The sequence below is a fragment of the Manis pentadactyla genome, chromosome 6 (assembly GCF_030020395.1).
Source record: "Manis pentadactyla isolate mManPen7 chromosome 6, mManPen7.hap1, whole genome shotgun sequence".
NCBI lineage: Eukaryota > Metazoa > Chordata > Mammalia > Pholidota > Manidae > Manis > Manis pentadactyla.
Window position 1 is genome coordinate 22,248,213 of NC_080024.1, and position 18,123 is coordinate 22,266,335.

At 34.9% G+C, this 18,123-nt stretch overlaps 1 protein-coding gene across 20 annotated transcripts in view; it reads left to right on the top strand.

The window, feature by feature from the left end:
* Positions 1-18,123, top strand: part of IKZF2 (IKAROS family zinc finger 2) — a 149,332-nt gene that overhangs the window by 95,367 nt on the left and 35,842 nt on the right. For all 20 annotated transcript variants that reach the window (XM_036926850.2, XM_036926855.2, XM_036926845.2 and 17 more), the window contains one exon: positions 3,148-3,315. In XM_036926850.2, the coding sequence (XP_036782745.1) occupies positions 3,148-3,315 (168 nt within the window). The remainder of the gene's footprint in view (positions 1-3,147; positions 3,316-18,123) is intronic.

An 18,123-nucleotide genomic window follows, 5' to 3' on the forward strand; every position in this document is an offset into this window, starting at 1 on the left:
ATATATTTTCCAGATAAGCATAAACTAATTAGAAAACCATTTGATTCAGTCTATTTATTAAAGAAAGAACACATTATTAAAAATCTAATTGAAGTGTGTTGTTTCAAGTTATGTAGAAAATACAGGTAGTTAACTGAACCTTTTATTAATTATGAGATCATTTTACACATCTCTTAATGCATAGGCCTGGAAAATCCCAAAACATTGGATAAAAAGATTGCTCATATTTTACAAGGATTACTTTTTAGAAAAATTAGTCAATTCACTTACTTTTGATTTGTTATTAAACAGATTTGGACATCACTCCTCTATTTGTATTATTTCTAATATATAACAACATATACTAAAAAATTTCCTGAATTAATCTCTGTTGTCATCCTTGTCTCCAACAGTAGTGTTATGGAGGACTTTCACTGTAATTTCAAGTAAATTTAGTGTGGAACACACACATGCACACAAACAGGGTTCTTGAAATAATTATCGTTTTAGATAATCAAGACATTAAGAGTACTTAAACATATTCGAACTCCAAATGAGCAAAGCCATAAAATTAGTATCCAAAAGTTTAAAAAACAATAAGGATGTAATTTATGTAAAGCTTTATCTGATTGAAATCAGGGTGTGTTATTATCATTGCCCCTTTCCTCTTATCAAAAATGGGAGCATGACTGGTTACCTTCATCTTGCCTCTACTTCCCATGACTATGGAACATATTTAGCAAATGCCTCCACACTGACATGGTCAGCAACATAGCACTATTTCCCAACATACCTAAACCGCATTAAGTGTGGTCATAGAATTTCAGAAGTAATTCTTACTAAGAAAAAAATTGGAAGATATCTGGTTACTTTGTATATGTAAAAACTGAATTACCCAATCACTAGTCTCATAAAACTCAATTAAATGAATTAAAAAATTCTCTTTAAACAGGGTTACTATTTTTTGTTTTTAGGTTAGCATTGTTTTGAGTGACAAATTCAATACTCCTGGGATTTTTAAATATTTAAATTGTGCCAGGTTTAAAGAAAATCAAAGTTAGCATGCTTCAGGAGTATTTTCCAAAGGAAATGTGATTTCAAATGTTTTGTTCATCAAGCTAATTTAATTCATCTTAATGTTATTTCATAGTAATTTGTTACTTGCCTGAGAAGGCTGTCATAGAGAGATTTCAAAAATAAAAGGAAACATTTGAAGTGGAGAGTATAATTCATATTTACTATTTTCCTGCAGTTTAAAAAGTGAGTTTCATGAAGAAAGTGCCTTCTTTTTCCTTTTTATTACTAATTTTAATGGCAAGGGTGGGGAGTAGAAAATTATGATTTAAAAAAGTTATGGACTGCTATTTCATTGAACAAATGTCAAAGAATTAAGTTGTGTGTGTGTGTAAAATAAAAAGTTACTAAAATTAGGTTTATTTTAAAACTTTGATTACTTTGAAGACTTCATATGAGAGGTTGTAGGTAAAGTATTCCTATTTAAGCCATATTTTTACTGATTTAATTTGCTTGTTTTACCAAATGAATCAACCAAGTTAAATAAGATAAAATTTAAGGTAACTTTAACATGATAGCTTTTTTTCGAACTAATACATCAATGTGTAGGACCTTTTATAAACTTAGCTTATAAGATCTCCACATTTCTTAAGAAAAAACGTTAACCCTTGATGCACACACATACAGGTTACACTTTTTTGGTATGTCTCATTCAGGTTCAAAAGGAACAAGTACTACAGAATTCAAGATATGCCTGATCTATCAATTTTTCAGTTTCTTTAGGTTTTATAACAAATCTATATGATAGAATGTACAGTGGCAACTGCCAGAATATACCTACAATTTATCTTCTTTATGCCTCCTAACTTAAATAAAAAGAATCATTGAGTGTGCTTTATTTTAAAGGCCACCCAAAATAGAGGTTTCATTATTCACCATTATTATGAATGCTTCAATTAAAGATATGAAACATGATAATTCAGTTTAAATTTTTAAAAACTGAAAATGATGATCACTGTCTAAACTCAATACAGAAATGGTCCAGTTCAACCAAAAGGAAATTGTTTTTTTGGTTTTATTTTTATTCTGAACTTTTGAACTTTAACATGATATATTTGTACTACTTAGATATTTATATATTAATTTAAAATCTATTTCATCTCTGTCTTTAGAGTAAACTAAAATAAATAGTATTTTCTTCACGTTTTGATTTATGTTATCAGTTTGACCCTATCTACCAATTTTATTGTCTCATCAACTCCATGTTTTTATGTTCGGTAACATTGGTGAAAAGTAGTTGATGGCAACAGACTAAACTGATAATTGTGGCTTAAACAACTTTTTAGCAGTAATAGGAGGAAAGAATTCCTGTCAAACAACAAAAAGAGAATATACAGGAAATATCTGTATGAGTAATATTCTTTGGACGTTTCCCTGATTATATCAGGAAATTTTGCTGAAGGTTTCACTGTTTGTGGCTAGGAGAATCAAAACACTGGGGTTATATTTGGCGATGTTCTGGGAATGAGGTTTGAAGCCTGGTTCATTCATTGAACCTCTTTGGGCCCCTGATAAGAAAATTATCAGCTAAATGAGAGTTATACAAAAGGTCCCTTCCAACTCCAACTCAAATTTCTGTGATTTTTAAAGAGACAGTATGGTACCAAAAATAGAACAGGATTTTATGTCCCATCTGCCCAAGATTCAGGTATCAGCTCCAGTACTTATCAGCTCTGTAGCTATATAATCAGATACTTTGATACTTAAACTTCTGTTTCTTCATTTGTAAACTGAAATTATTGATGCCTAATTAGTTATGTCATTATAAGGATTGAAATATTGTATGTAAAGCAACCAGCAGAGTCAGTAAAGTGATGGCATCTAGTTGTTCAATGGTCAATGCTATTATTGTTACTCTTTTGAGTCAATGACAGGAATCCTGTAAAATTCATATGAACAGAGGAAACCAACACTTGACCTTAAGTTTAAAACTTTGGTATTAGCAAAGCAAATTACTAGGAAGATAAAGGTTTGGAAGACGTAGGAGAAAGATAAACGTTCTCAGCAGGAAACTGGGTCTAGTTAACAGTAAGGCAGATTAGTCACTTGCTCTTTGACCTACTTGATCTTTTCCACCTCTATTCATTTCTGCAGGTGAACGTCCCTTCCACTGCAACCAGTGTGGAGCTTCTTTTACTCAGAAGGGCAACCTTCTGAGACATATAAAGTTACACTCTGGAGAGAAGCCGTTCAAATGTCCTTTTTGTAGCTATGCCTGTAGAAGAAGGGACGCCCTCACAGGACACCTCAGGACCCACTCTGGTAAGTGTTCCCAACTCTTTATTAAAATAGGAGAATTCAGGAGAGTGCTATAGAATAATACAAAAAGTAACATAGGTTTGCTGTATAGTTAGGAATAAGCTTGATAATATTTGTGAACACTGAATCACCGATACACCTTGCAGGATGGTTATAGCCCTTCTTTTTTAGGCTTCTAGACTTGACAAAAAGGAACACAGTCAGTTGATGAGTCTCTTATTTCAAGCCGTTGGAGTAAGGAAGCATCTGTTATATACATTTTCTATGATTTTTCCAAATTTTATAATTATTAATGCAGCAGTTATGGCTAATCTAGGATAATGAAAAATATAGTAAAATATCATGGTCACATTCTAATGTTACCATGGAAGAGGTGAAAGCCATATGTTTTGACTGATACAGTGCCCAGGTTGGGAAATCAAGTACTGCTATTTTTAAACTTGAAAATATTATGCTTTTTTAGAAAACCAACTTGTTAGAGTATTTCATTTAATTTTAGCTATCCTTGTTTCTTTAACTCTCAAACTGTAGTCATTGGATGCTCTCTGAAACTTTCCTCTGCTTTCATAAGTCATCATTAAAAAATCTAGAATAAGTTTGATTTTTTAAATGCCAGAATATAGTGCATGATAGAGAAAGAATGATTAGAAATTGGAATGAATCTCATTTTACTTTTAACATGAATTGCCATAACCAAGAAGTTAAAGGTGGGAAATTAATGTAGAATACTCTCAAGCCAGTTTTATGTGCTCCTTCTGTCTATAATGACATTAAAATTTAATTTTAATATGAAGATATGATGAAAGTAGTAGTTTCATCTACAGTGACAATTTGTGTTAGAGGTTGCTGTGGGTTGTGAGGTAATGCTTACATTATCTTTCTTTACATTTTTCTTGTTAATCCTGAAGGCTTTACTTAGTTTTTTAACATGAATGTGAAATGTGCAAAACTATTTTAGACATTAACTCCTAAGTTTGGGACAGTTACAAAAAAATGAAATTAATGCAAGCATTAAAACAAAGTATTTTAAGTACATATATTTACTTTCCTCCCTGAGTGAAATAATTAACTTATTTCCAACTATGGCATTTCATATTTCACTTTAAACTGTGCTATAAAAATTATATCTTAAAGTAGTAGAGTTTTATTATAAAATTATTCTTTATTGACACATGTTTTTAAGACACTGATTTCCTGTAGCTATTCATGTACTCTGGCTTATTAAAGTATTGTTGAGTTGACCAAAGATTATATAAAACATAGGTTTTCGTGACTATATGTTACATGAAGTTGAGGCAAAAATATACCTTTAAACATCTGTTTCGTTCTTTACAAAATTGTGCTGCCTTTAATGTCATGGTTTAGTGGGCATGTTACTTTACATATGGGTTTGCCAATATCACTCTTAGAAGTTTCAGTGCCTGGTGACATCTCTAAAAGGCATTCAATATTCATCTCAATTTCTGTTTCCTTGGTCTCTTTTTTGTTGTTTTTATCAGTTCTATCAATGTACGTGGTGTCTAAGAAGTCAATACACCACCTAGGTTTTTGTTTAGATTGAGCAGTGCAACTGCAATCAGCTTCTTTATGCAAATTAGGCCATCTAGGGGCTTCTGATTGGTAGCCAGTGAAGTGAGGGGAGGGAGTGATGTCACCCAAAAAGTAGACCACTCCCACTGGCTTTGGCCAGGCCAGACATTTGACATCATTTACATGGCTCTGTGTAATTATAACATTTGTATGTATAAAGTGAAAGCTATTTCTGTGAAATTGTATATACATTTTATAAATAAATATATTGCTACTTTAAGGTTCAAAAAAAAGAAAAAGACACAATTCCTACAAATGGCTATCATGCTGATTTTGCAATTTGGTATACCCAGTCATGATTTTTGCAGATATATAAGGAGTTAGCATACTCAGATTGCCCAATTAAAGAGAATTTAATGGAGTGGTAAGAGAGAGAGAGGGGTGTCATCCAGCTACTGCATCATCAAGGGGTGATATCAGTTTATCCATATTTCAACTGAAATCTAAAATTTTATCTGTCTCCAATGTTTTTTCATAATAGATATCATTCTCTAATTAGTGAGAAAGCTCAAATTGATTATTGTAGCTTTCTTCTTCCATTACCAATTTCATCTTCCCCTAATTCCTTTTAGCATCTAAGCTGGACAGGGTTCTTTATCTAATCGGTTAATTCAAACCTTAATTCCTACAAGGTCTGAGTAATTTGGTGGAACTGCTCTCCTTGGACTATTGCAGTCTTTCAGTCACCAGGGTTACTGGGCAAGCTTTTAAGGAGGTGGCCCAGTGAATCTCCTGAGTTCCAAACGTAGTTGTTCTTGTCCCTACCATAGAGCAAAACCCAAAATCATTTTGGTAATCTGGAAAAATTGCCAACCAATAGCCCACTTATCTCCCTTTTGTTCAGTAGCTTGAGATTTGCCAAATAGCCAGGGAGTAGTAGTCTTAGCTTCCAATACAGCAGTACCAGAATTATGATCCCTGGTGAAACATTATTCCCGTGGGCACTGAGATGTCCAAAACCACCAATCCTAAGATATCATCACAGAAAGCAAAAAATCCTTTATATGGGTTAATTATTTGTACTGTGGCCATTCCTACTTTAACCACTTTGTTCTCAGACTGACGCATTCAGGCTATGGAAGAGATGGCTTTAGGCATATACCGTATCTCATACAACAAACCCAAAAATCTCCCAGCTCCCAGACATAATATGAACCACTTCCTAGAAGGTCATTTTACCACTTGATTTAGCTAGCTGATTCTGGATGGTGGGGAATGAGGTATGACCAATAAAATCTATAGGTTTGAGCCCATTGCTATATTTCCTTTGCTATAAAATGAGTTTTCTGGTTGCAGGCAATACTGTGATAATTGGTAAGGCATTCTGTTAAGTCCATATGTAGAGGAGCTTGCAAAGCTATTGAAGCAAGGGGAAATAAATCTATATCCTGAATATCTGTAAATCTATACCCTGAATATCTATTAATGCCTATGAGGATAAATTTCTGCCTCCTTCATGTTGGAAGAAATGCAGTATAACCAGCCTGCCACCAGTTGACTGGTTGATTCCTCAAGGGAATTGTGCATTGGAGTCTCAGCTTTGGAAATTGTGAACTCAGCAATGGTGGTAGTTAAATCAATCATAGACAGAGGGTAGTTGATGTTGAAGCCATACATGGTTTCCATCCCTGCTCCCATTGTCACTCTGTACAGGGATCCCTTGAGCAAGCACCAGAGTAGCTGGGTAAAGATTCTGACATTCATAAAATAGATTGAGTTATTTGGGTCACCCATCAGATAATCTTACCCAGATTACTGAGAGCCTTCTCCACAGAGGATACCCTCCAAAGGGAATTCACATAGGACACCATGTTGTAACACTTTGTACAAATTCTGAGAGGTACATCCACATAATGCTCTCCCAGACGTCAGTCACCAATCTTCCAGTCTTTTTCTTTCAGGTCCTCAATCATATGGCTATGCCATGTATCATTACCTAAGCTATCTCTCCTTCCATGCAAAGTGTACGATCCGAAAATCTGTCTGCTTGGGGGAATATCCTTTTACTACTGTATTTCAGGGCCAGCCCCCCTTCAGTAACACGGTAGTCACAGCTGGTACCAAATACCATGTAATCCACTTAAAAACTAGGTCCACACGGGTTTCATCCTCCATTAATTGGTCATTGAGAACACCCCAGGAGGCCATCAGTGTGGACTGAAGGAGGGACTGTGAAGCAGTAGTAGCAGGTATTAGGGACGCCGAGCTACTTGCTGTTGAAGTATACCTGGGTTCCCAAGCCTGCTCGTCTCACTTTCAGTTAACAGTGAAATGCTGTTATGCATGTATTTGATGATATGTTGACTCAGAAAACACCTAGTTCATTTTGTGAAATTTGGGCCACATGATCATTTCGAGTGTCATAGCTCAATACTCATTCTTAAACGCAGTCCAATAGCAAGTTAGGAGCAGTTTTTCACATGGAGAATAGTTACTAGTAGATCACATGTCTTTACTCCAAAACCATTAGGGTTCAGCACTCTGATGCTTTATTGACAGAGACGTCATGCATCATCTCTTCTGCCACACACATTTCCAAAATTCATGGCATTGCTGGATCAAGTGAAAGGTATAAGGCAACTTTCATCATAGTAGAAGCATGCTGCAGATCCCTTTCTTGTCCCAGCCCCCTCAACCTTGGCAGCCTTGTGGATCACCTAGTACATGCATCTGAACAGCATATCCAGGTCTTGCTGGCATATTATTAATTGGTCATTTAGAACTGCCCCATGATGGTATATCTTGCTTCCAAAATCAAAAGAAGGCTCCACATTTTGCTGCTACTTCATGATGAAAGCTGTAAGGTGCAGCAGTTTGTTATTTCCTCTAGGGGATCTATTTCAACATGTCCAGACCACTAGTCCCATAACATTTAGCCAATGCTGTCTCTAAACTTTTCATAGAGATTATCTCTTATCATTTAGCATATATCTTACTGAGACATTGTAAGAAGTTTACAACTTCCTGCTCACCATGTCCAATCAGTATAATACCATGAATGTAATGTTCCAGCTTGATGTTCTGTGGGATGTCAAGATGAAGAAGATTTCTTTGGACTATATTATGACAAAGGAGAGTTGACCTAGCCTTAAGGTAAGATAGTGAAAGTATGTTGTCCCTGCAGTGTGACAGCAAACTGCTTCTGATTATCTTTGTTGATAAGGACTTATTTTGAAAAGAAGTTGTTAAGTCAATAGCTCCATACCGAGTGTCAGGGGCTGTGTTAATATGTGCCAGTAAGATACTATAGCTAGAACTGTACCTGCATTTGGCATTATGATATGATTAAGTCTGCATTCATCCACAGAACCATTTAGGTCTTGCATTAACCTAGGGAACAGTATAAATGAATATGTAGTAGGAATCATCATCCCAACATCTTTTAGTTTTAGTTCACTATCTTGGGCGAGGTGGTGATTTTAGGGCTGTGATGTCCAATATGATAGTCACTAGCCACATGTGGTTATAAGCACCTAAATATGGCCAGCACATGTTGAAATGATATTTTTAATTTAATAAAATATATTACTAAAATCAATTCCAACTTCTTAAAACCTGGCTACTAGAAAATTTAAAATTACATGTGTAACTCATATTTGGATTGGGCAGCATTGCTCTTAGCTTTTTACCCAGATTACTGAGAGCCACAACATGGGTTGTGGAACCAATGTAACGATTTTCCCACTACTAAATTTGTTTGTTCCCAACATATTGTAAGATGGACTTGAATAAAGTCTTCATATATACCTTGACCTCCATAAGCCTCCACTTTGACTAGTGGTCCACAGTGGCATTTTGGGTTCCAGGAATTAATAACAATTCAGAGTGAATATAATAGACCTGTCTTATAACCTGTGGAAGGACTGGTATTGTCCTTTTCCCGACACACAGTCATATCATAAATGGCCACAAGTTATTCTGGAATGACTTATAAGAAGATTTGTAACATCCATCTGTGGCTAGGTCTCAGGGCCCTTCTGAGAGGGATTCAGTCTCTACCTAAAACGTTGTGACTTTGGGTCTTTGACTAGGCATAGATCTAGTTCCTGGATAAGGGACCACCCTTCCCACCACAGTGACTCAGGCTGGGTTCTTGCCCACTTTTCTATGTAAGCCAGTCAGCAGCTTGGTAGCCTAACCATCTGTTTCACTGTTGGGGACTCCATTATCAATTAACAATGGCATGCCACCGTGCAGCACAAGACACTGATTATCACCCCATCCCTATAGTTTATGGAAGTAATTACACCTTCCTGAAATTAATTCCTACCCCATAGCCTCTCCCACTCTGAGGTCACATGTACATTCCCATCAGGGAGCCCAGATCCACTTGCCACATCTGTCATTGTCCTCCCGCCAGCCTAGAGAAGACACCCACCACAAAGCTTTTCAAGCAGGCTTGTTCCATCCTCACTGATGTAATTCTCTGGTCAAGGGAGTGTCCCACAGGCACTTCCAGGGATATAGTCAGGGGAGGCCAAACAGGGTGATCCATAACAGAACCTTCCCAGTATTCTTACTTGAGCTTTTTACTTCTTCTCCTTTACTATGCCAGAAGAATTCTGGTATTTCAAATTTTTACTATGGAAGCCATCGCTGAATCAAGGATTCAATTAACCAGTCACTCCTACCTGCTCGAGTCAATATATTGAATCCCAAATCTAAGGTGAATGCACATATATTGATAACTTTGGCCCAACCTAGCCTTTTAGTTCATCTTCTTGATATAAAACCCTTAGAATAAATCTATGCCCTTACATGCTAACTGGACTCCTGCTACAAATTTGCAAAGATTTGCAGTCTGTCAGTATATATAGGCTGCTGGATCAGACCTTGATTTTGGCCATTAGGATCTAACTTGTTATTAGCCAGGGTCTAGGGGGCAATGAGAGGTAATAGGAGTAAGTCTTGGAAAGAATTGCTGTTATCTGATTGGATTCTTCCCCCAAGTAAAGAAATTGGAAGTGTTACTATTCGGGAATCCGAGTTTATGGAAACATTGGTTTCCTTGACTGGGAAGCTGGGGAGTGAGGAGGACTGTATGGTTTGGGAGTGTTTGGAGGTTCAACTTTAAGTTTTAGTATTTGATCAGATAATTGCATCTCATGTTTCACTCTTTCCCCATCTTATCCCATTACGAAGACCTAGTGGTACTGGTATCACCCATTTTATTCAGTATGGCAACTCCAAAACCTTTTGAATTAGTTTCTAGAGTTGGTCTTCAGCCTTATTTGCCCTGAGGCTTAAGTAAATAAGGACTTTTAAAGCTGATAGAGGACTTTGATATTCCATCTCTGTTCTGGATTAAGCATTCGAGGCCTTCAATTTGTTCTTTCCCCTCTGTATAATCCTTAGGACTATTAGAAATAGCCCATCACACTACAGTGTTCACACTACACACCACCATTGTCACTTAGCCAGTGAAGACCACAGCCCCAGAAGCCTTACCTTGCATCAGCACTTCATTCCATGCCACCACCAGTGATACTTGGAGTAATCATGTTGCTAACACATGCCTGGAATTACCTGTATTCCATTGACTCCCTGAGAAGGAGGCCATCCTGTTCTCTTCAAACGTGAGCAACTCAACAGCAGAATGCCATTTGGACCTCGTGAAGTCTTGGGCCACTCCTGCTACCAATAGCTATCAATCTGGGCCCTGACAGGAAAGTGATGAGACACTCAAATGGGGAGAATGTGGAGACGTTCATGAAAGAACAGATATTTACAAAAGAATGGTCAGGCATAAAGGAAACCAACATAAAATGGTTGAAGCACTCTGAGGCTAGCAATAGCAGGAAGCCATTAGCAGCCTTGTGTCTGAAGGGCAAAGGGATGGAGAGGTACTGGAATTAAGAGAGGTAGGAGATGGTCTTGAATCCTGACCTTCAGTAGAGGAATGCACCCCTGTTAACCTGTGACTGAGGAATAAATCCATGACCTCACTCTTTCCATCCTCCAGTCTCTTAACTGATGCCTCATGTTAACTGAACCTAACCAGAAATCAGAGGACGAAGGAGATATTGATGAAACCAATAGAAATTAGCTTTCTGCAGGAGCAGAGCAGAGCAAAGAAGGGTGAAAATGGCTGTGGCAAGCAATATGCCACAGATTGACTAGAATTTAAGAACCGATGCTTAAAATTACTAGTATAGGGTATTAAGTATATGTTATTATCAGTACAAAGTATTTTGTTTCCTACACCTTTTGGGAAGTGACTGTTCATTGTTTTATTTATTTAGTTAGTTGTGTTCTGTAGTCCTAATACTGCATCTTAGCTTGCTATAGTTTAGATTTAAAGTTTTTCCTTCTAGTAGGTTGGTAACAATGTACCTCGCATTGATGCGTACCTATGTTTCTGTGAGATTTTATATATATGTCATTTTACAAAATGAAAAAAATATGTAGAAAAATACTTGCTAGCCTTTTTTTTCTTTTTTGACCTTGTATAATCCTATATAAGCTAAAATGTTCTGTTTGGGACTCTACTGCATAGTTTAGAGGGCAGCAGGGTAGTATATTGGTTTTGATTGTATAGGCCCAATAGTTAGGTTATATACAGATAATATAGGCATTTCTTGAGCCCTCCCTAGATACTGAGCACTATACTAAACAACTAAACACTTCCCAAGGATTATTTCTGTAATTAAAGCCCTTTTATCTGACATGAGCAAAACCAGGTATTTTATTAATTAATAACTGTAAGTTTATTAACATGGAAAATTCTTTTAATATAAAACATCCTTATATTTAAAAAAATGTAAATATAAAATGTGTTTATTCATATAACTGGATATAAGTCCAGGCCCTTTTCTTTCAGTGAGGAATTTGGTTTTGAAATTCCATGCAATTTTTCTGCCCTAAACCACACTCATATTGTATTATCTCTAATTCTATTTTCAGTTTCTTTAAGAACTTAAAAGCCCTCTTGATGCAGACTTCTTTTAAATTGTTAAGACTTTTCTCAATAATTTTTATGATTATCTTTGCTCATTCCAATTCTTTAGCATTTTTTTAAATCAACTCACCTCTACTGAATCTTTCCAAAGTGGTAAAACTAGCTTTTATAGAAATAATTTCCTTTTTGTATTTACTTCACTATAGTATAGATATCTGAATAATTTACATAATTATAGTAGAAGGTACAGTTGGCATAAATAGGTTTGGTTAGAATCATAACTGACTCTTAGCGACTCTCTAATTTAACTACAGGAAGTATTTATGTGATCATACCAAAGAGAGGCCTGTGAGCGCCACGAATTTGGTGTTTCAAGTCACCCATCAGTAGGTTTCTCAAAAGGAATGGAGAGATAGTCAGTCAAGATAGAGTCTCGCTATTATTATTCCTATTTTACCGTGAGAAGACTGAGGCACAAAGAGTTCACACAGGCAGAGCCAGGATTCAAACCAAGACATTCAAACTCCAAAGTCTATACTCTATGCTATGGGATAAATGATACAGCCCCATATGTTTATTCTATAAAACTTTATTAACTAAAAACAATAAAGAGAAAAAGAGTACTATCTGGAAGTCAAAAGGTCAAGACATCTGGGTTTTAGAATGGGCTCATTGCAAATTAGCTATGTGACTTTATCAGTTCACTTAGTTTGATCTTTAAATCTCCATATGTCCTAAATTAAGGTTTTCAGATGATCTTCACAGCTTCAGTGTACTTCTCTGTAACTGCCTGCTAACCTAAGTCTAAGAGCTGTATTTGCCATACACACTCTGTGATTTAGCACTTCTATCTCCTGATATACAATAGTCTGTTCACTTAAAATACATTCCCTTTTTAGAAGTATTGTTGAAAAAGCTTCCTCTGTCTTGCAGAACACCAGCAGCAGTGTAAAACAGTGTTGACTTTTCCCTCTCTCACCTTGGCTATTGAGTGCCTGAATAATATTTTTCACATAGGAATAGAAAATGGATTTAAGTGTACAAAAACCTAATTATTTAATTTGTGTTTTTTAAATTTTGATACAGTGATTGATAACAGTTTTTAATTTTGAAAGTATGCCCACTTTTAAAAATAATTGATCAGTCAGAGCTCTTTAAAGAGTAAAATACTTTGGTAGTTTTTCCAGTATTTTCCAGGAAAAAGTTTAGTTTTTAACAATTTCCAACAGCATAATTTTATTATTCTGGAAATACATCAAATTAATATGATAGTCTTTTTTCCATAGCAGATCATTTCTGTCAACAACTCCTCTATTTTATTCCCCAATTCTTAAGATAATAACAGAAGAAATCACAACTTTTCTTACTTTGGTTGTGGCAATGCTATATCCTATTTCTGCAATATATTGTCCACTCAGGAAAAAAAAAGTTAAATAATACAATCTTTATTTTGTTTGTACAACAATTGTCAGTGTTTGATTTTTTGTTGTTGTTTTTTAAAAATGTTTTCACTTATTATGGGTTTGTTGAGCTATTCTGTTTCTCCTGATTCTGGATATTTCATTAGAATTGCTGAATTTTATTTCAGTGTATTGGCTACATCTAAGCCTGTCTAGTAATTGCAACCTTCTTTCTACTTTTGCCTCTTTGCCACACTCAAAACAAAATGAATGACTGAGAAAGGAAAAAAGAAAACATGTCTTTTTACATGTGAAATTTAAATGACATTCTAGGAGGGATTGGGAGGAGAAGAAAAGGAGGGCGAAATAAAGAACTGGAGTGTATCATCAAATATCAGCTGAAGATCACAGTCTATTGTTCAGCCCAGTGAGAGCATAAACTACACTTTGGTAAATCTGTCCCAGCTTATTACATTATATGAGGTTGTAGGAAAATAAAACGTACTAGTTTGTATTTTAAACTGTTAAGATTACCACACAAATCATCTAATTCACTTTATATAAGTTTATAGCCTAACATGGTATTTATGTGAGATTTTAATCATGAATTGGTGTCAGTGCTCCTGTGACAAAAATGATTTTTATTAGTTTTGTCTCTTAAATTTTTAGTTTAACAAGTGATTATAGTTTTTTCCTTCCTAGAAATTTGAATAGTGAGCTTTATACATTTTATATTGCTCCTATTAATTGTCTTTACTACACCAAATACACTGGGGAAGTAGTGTTTTAATTAGGCCATGGACTCCTATCATTCAAGGTATTACCATACTTGTTATTTTTTTAAATCTAGGAGGAACTACAGTTGCATATTTCTTTCTACTTAGCATTTCAGATATATTGCTCACATACTCTAATGCTGTGCCCAAATTAAACATTTAAAACAGCATTGAAGAATATGTATTTTTAATATATGGAAACAGATAATATATATGTATTTTAAATCCTTTTCTATACATTGTGAAGAGAAATAAAAATATTTAAAGAATGTCACACAGTCTCAAATGTTTTTATGCTGTATCTAAAATTCAGTAATTGTAATGGATTCAGATTCTCATAAAAAAAATTTATTGCATAAAAATGGGAAAACATTTGAAAATGAAAAAGCCTAATGTCCCAAGAAAATCTATTCATTGTTTCTTGTATTCTAATAAAGCCAATACCTCTTACATACTTTTAAGATACTTGTTTGTTTTAACACTGAGCTATTGTTCAGAGATATATAAATAAAATATCCTTGAGTAAGCAGATCAGTGCAGGAATTGTTTCTGATTTTTTTTTTGTTTGTCATTTTAAGAAAATAAGAATTATTTTGGATTTTCAGTAAGACTTGCTATAAAATTCTAAGGAAAACTTCAGCTTTCAATTAAAGCCATTATTTTTTATGTAATTCTTTATTTGGATATGTCACCTAAAAAGAAATACTTCATAAAATTAGCTTATGTGATATATTTGTATAGTACAACCCTGGAGTAATAGCTTTTTGAGGAAACTTCTAGTGTCTGAAAGTGTTCTTTTGACTGAGGGTTAGTAAACCTACATATTATTCTGAACAAATACGTAGTTTATTTCCAAAACCTCAGGAAAGTTTATTTTTACAGCACTACTTTGCAACCTATTCAATGTTTGACAATTTTCAGCTTAAGAGGTTTGTTCTTTGTGTCTCATTGTCAGTTTACAGTTATTTTGTCCTTTAAAAAACAACTGGACCAAATGTACCACATAAATATCCATCTGTTAAAACAACGACTTCTCATTGTACATTTTTTTAGATCTTTTATATAAGTACTGTCTGTTACTTTTCAAGACTGTGCAATTCCAAGTACTAGATTTTATCCATGAAAACAGCTGAGAAATATTGAATCTTGTATTAATTCATAATGCTGAGTTCTTTTAAGTGTATCACTTAAATAGTATGCTACTGCAAACTCACTTTAAAGTTTGCCTTTTATTTTTAATTCTAGCTTATGTTTTGTTAAGTTATGCCCTTTTATGAGGAAATTATGAGAAAATATCTACAAAATAACATATAATGACTCACCCTGCTTTTGAATATATTTAGACAACCAACAGGCATTTTTAAGGTATAAAGTACATGCTCTCAGAGAAGCTGTTAAGAAAAGATAACTTTCTCCTCATCTTCAAATTTTTTAAAAATAAAGCTCAAAAGTATGTGGCTTGGATTGTGACAGAACTAACCTTTGACTAAATTGTTAAAGATAACCACTTATTGGCCAGATGCTCTAGTTTTACATCATCTCATACGGGACAGTCTGTTAATTCATCAGAGAATGATATGTCCCCAAACATACTGTCATTTCTTACTAAGGGATTTGTTACCACAGCCATATCATGTCCTTAGTTACTCACTGGTCAGGAGTTCCATAAACTAACAGGTATTCTAAAGTACATGTAACATTTTTAATCACTCACTTTCTTTTCTAGTACACCCTGTTTCGATCTTGTTTTATTTAAATTACTTTCCCCTCTTGTCTCTCCTTTTGCCTTCTGCTCTTTGTCATTCTTATATTTTTTCCCCCACTTTTTCAACATTTGCTTCAGTATTTTTTACTTTTGGAGGTTACTGCCAGGAACAAGTACACAAATAACTACTTTCAGTTTATGCTGCATATGAAATTTGTGTAACATGTAATTGCTGCAGGTATAGACCTTTGAGTATTAGTAGTACTGATTATCTTGTGAAATGAGTGAAGAGTAAAAAAAAAGTCTGAAAATTGGGTTCTTGGCCAAAGGATTATCATCATCAGTTATTTTCATATTGAGATTATTTTAAAACCAGGTTGCTATGAATTTTCTACCAGATTTGCCAAAGAGATCCATTTAAAAAATAATCTGTGGACCAGTATAATAATAGACACATTAGATTAAATTATGCTCATGCAGTAATTGAATCTGGTGCAGTTCATTCATAATAGTGATGATGCATTAAGTGTAGTGTAATTTGTCCTGCAGGCTTCTCATGAGAAGGAACTGTTCTTACCTGATTGTAGCCCTGGCACCTGGCCCACTTTCTGGGTGATCTCCCAAGTGTGAACTTTCCCCTCTCTTCACCCCTCCTTTCCTTCCTGGAGGTGGTTGATAGAGGTGGATTACACTGATAATTACACAAGCAGTGTCAGTTGCACACATGATTTGCATAACTGTGCTTTGCTGATTTCACCCATCAAGTTTTGATACTAATGCCAGGGGTGCCTCTTTCTATGCTTTGCAATAAACACTGAAGAGGAGGGGATGAGATGTGTGTCTTTAATCCTGACTCTTAAAGCAGACACTTAAGGCCCTGCCCATTGAAATATGACTGGGAGGGAAAAGCCACTTTCAGACAGGCCAGCTGATAAGACAATCCACATGATTTCCACCCAGTAGAACACCTTTTTTTGCCAGACAAATAACTATACTCTATCTTATATGTTCTTTGTAAGTTAAAAACTTGAATAGCATATGTGATCACATCTTTTTCAAATAGCAGTAGTCATGCTTCTTTAAATTTCAGACATTCTAGAGGGAATTACAAAAGAGAAGTCTTTCATCTAGAACACATACTCATCTGACATAGCTCTTACATTTGGTCCAGAGACATTTATTAGATCAATTTACTGCTGGAACCTTTCTTTACCTTTTTCCATTCTCAGGAATTCTAAAGAAATAGACAAGAATCATGGACCTATTTCTCATTCTTCTCAATCTTCTACACCGTCCTCATTCCGAAGGGCGCTAGCAGAGCTGCATCCTGTGTGGATGCTCGTGTACGGTCTCAGCCTATGGCCATTTCACATTGTCCCTTCCACATCACTGAGTCTGCAGGCCTGGCATGTTCGGAACTCCATGGCAGAAATAGAAGGACGACATGCTAACATCACTACTCAGTGTCCAGAAGGGCACATCACACTGTTTTTTGTTTTGGTTTGACTTTTTGAGGGCTTTTTTTTTTTAAATAAGCTAATCTCCACCCTCTTTTGTTTTTCCTACTTGATCTGTATATCTGAGTCAAAGAAACCTGTTCATCTACAGCCTGTACTATCTTGTCAAATCTTGTAAGAAAACTTGCAATGGTAAAAAGAATCTTACAAATGCGGTAAATAAAAACCAATATCATTCATTATAAGCATATAAAATATATTTAGAATATAATTAAATTTTTATGAAAGGTATCATAAATCAGCTACCAGAAAGGCATCCTTTTAAATTGTACAGGAATGTGATAATAATAAGCATGTAGATAAGAATCAAAGATCCTAAACTCAGCATCTTGAAAGAAGAGATCTTATTATTCTATTTTGCACCTGCATCCCTTATACTGTATCAGTTAAATGAATGAATGAATCTGCAGGTATTTTCAGTCAAACACTCCTACATTAACTAGAATGTTAGGTTTTTAAGATTCGTGGAGGTCAGTGGTGGTTATATTTATTTCCCAGTAAATGATAAATGTCAGTCCCTTATAAAAATAAAAGCTGATGGCTAACATTTAATGGGCTCTTGTTTTGTTTTAGCACTATTTTAAGAGCCTTAATTTAGAGATAAGAAAAGTCAAATTTAAAGAGAGGGATGCTACCTAACATTCCCACAATCTGTAATTTTAAGTATTCTATGTATGGTCCCTTATGTAAAGCTGTATCTTATTAAGATTATTATACTTTTACCTTATTTATTTATACTTTGTCAACAATGTATATTGTATAGATTAGATTTTAAACATACCCACAACACACACACACATACACACACAAAGGCGATCAGCATAATAAAACTAAAAAATTGTATCATCTCAAATAAACAAAAATGTTCCATAATGCTTGAGGGCATATAGAAATTTAGAATAAAATAAACAAATCTAAGTGTAGT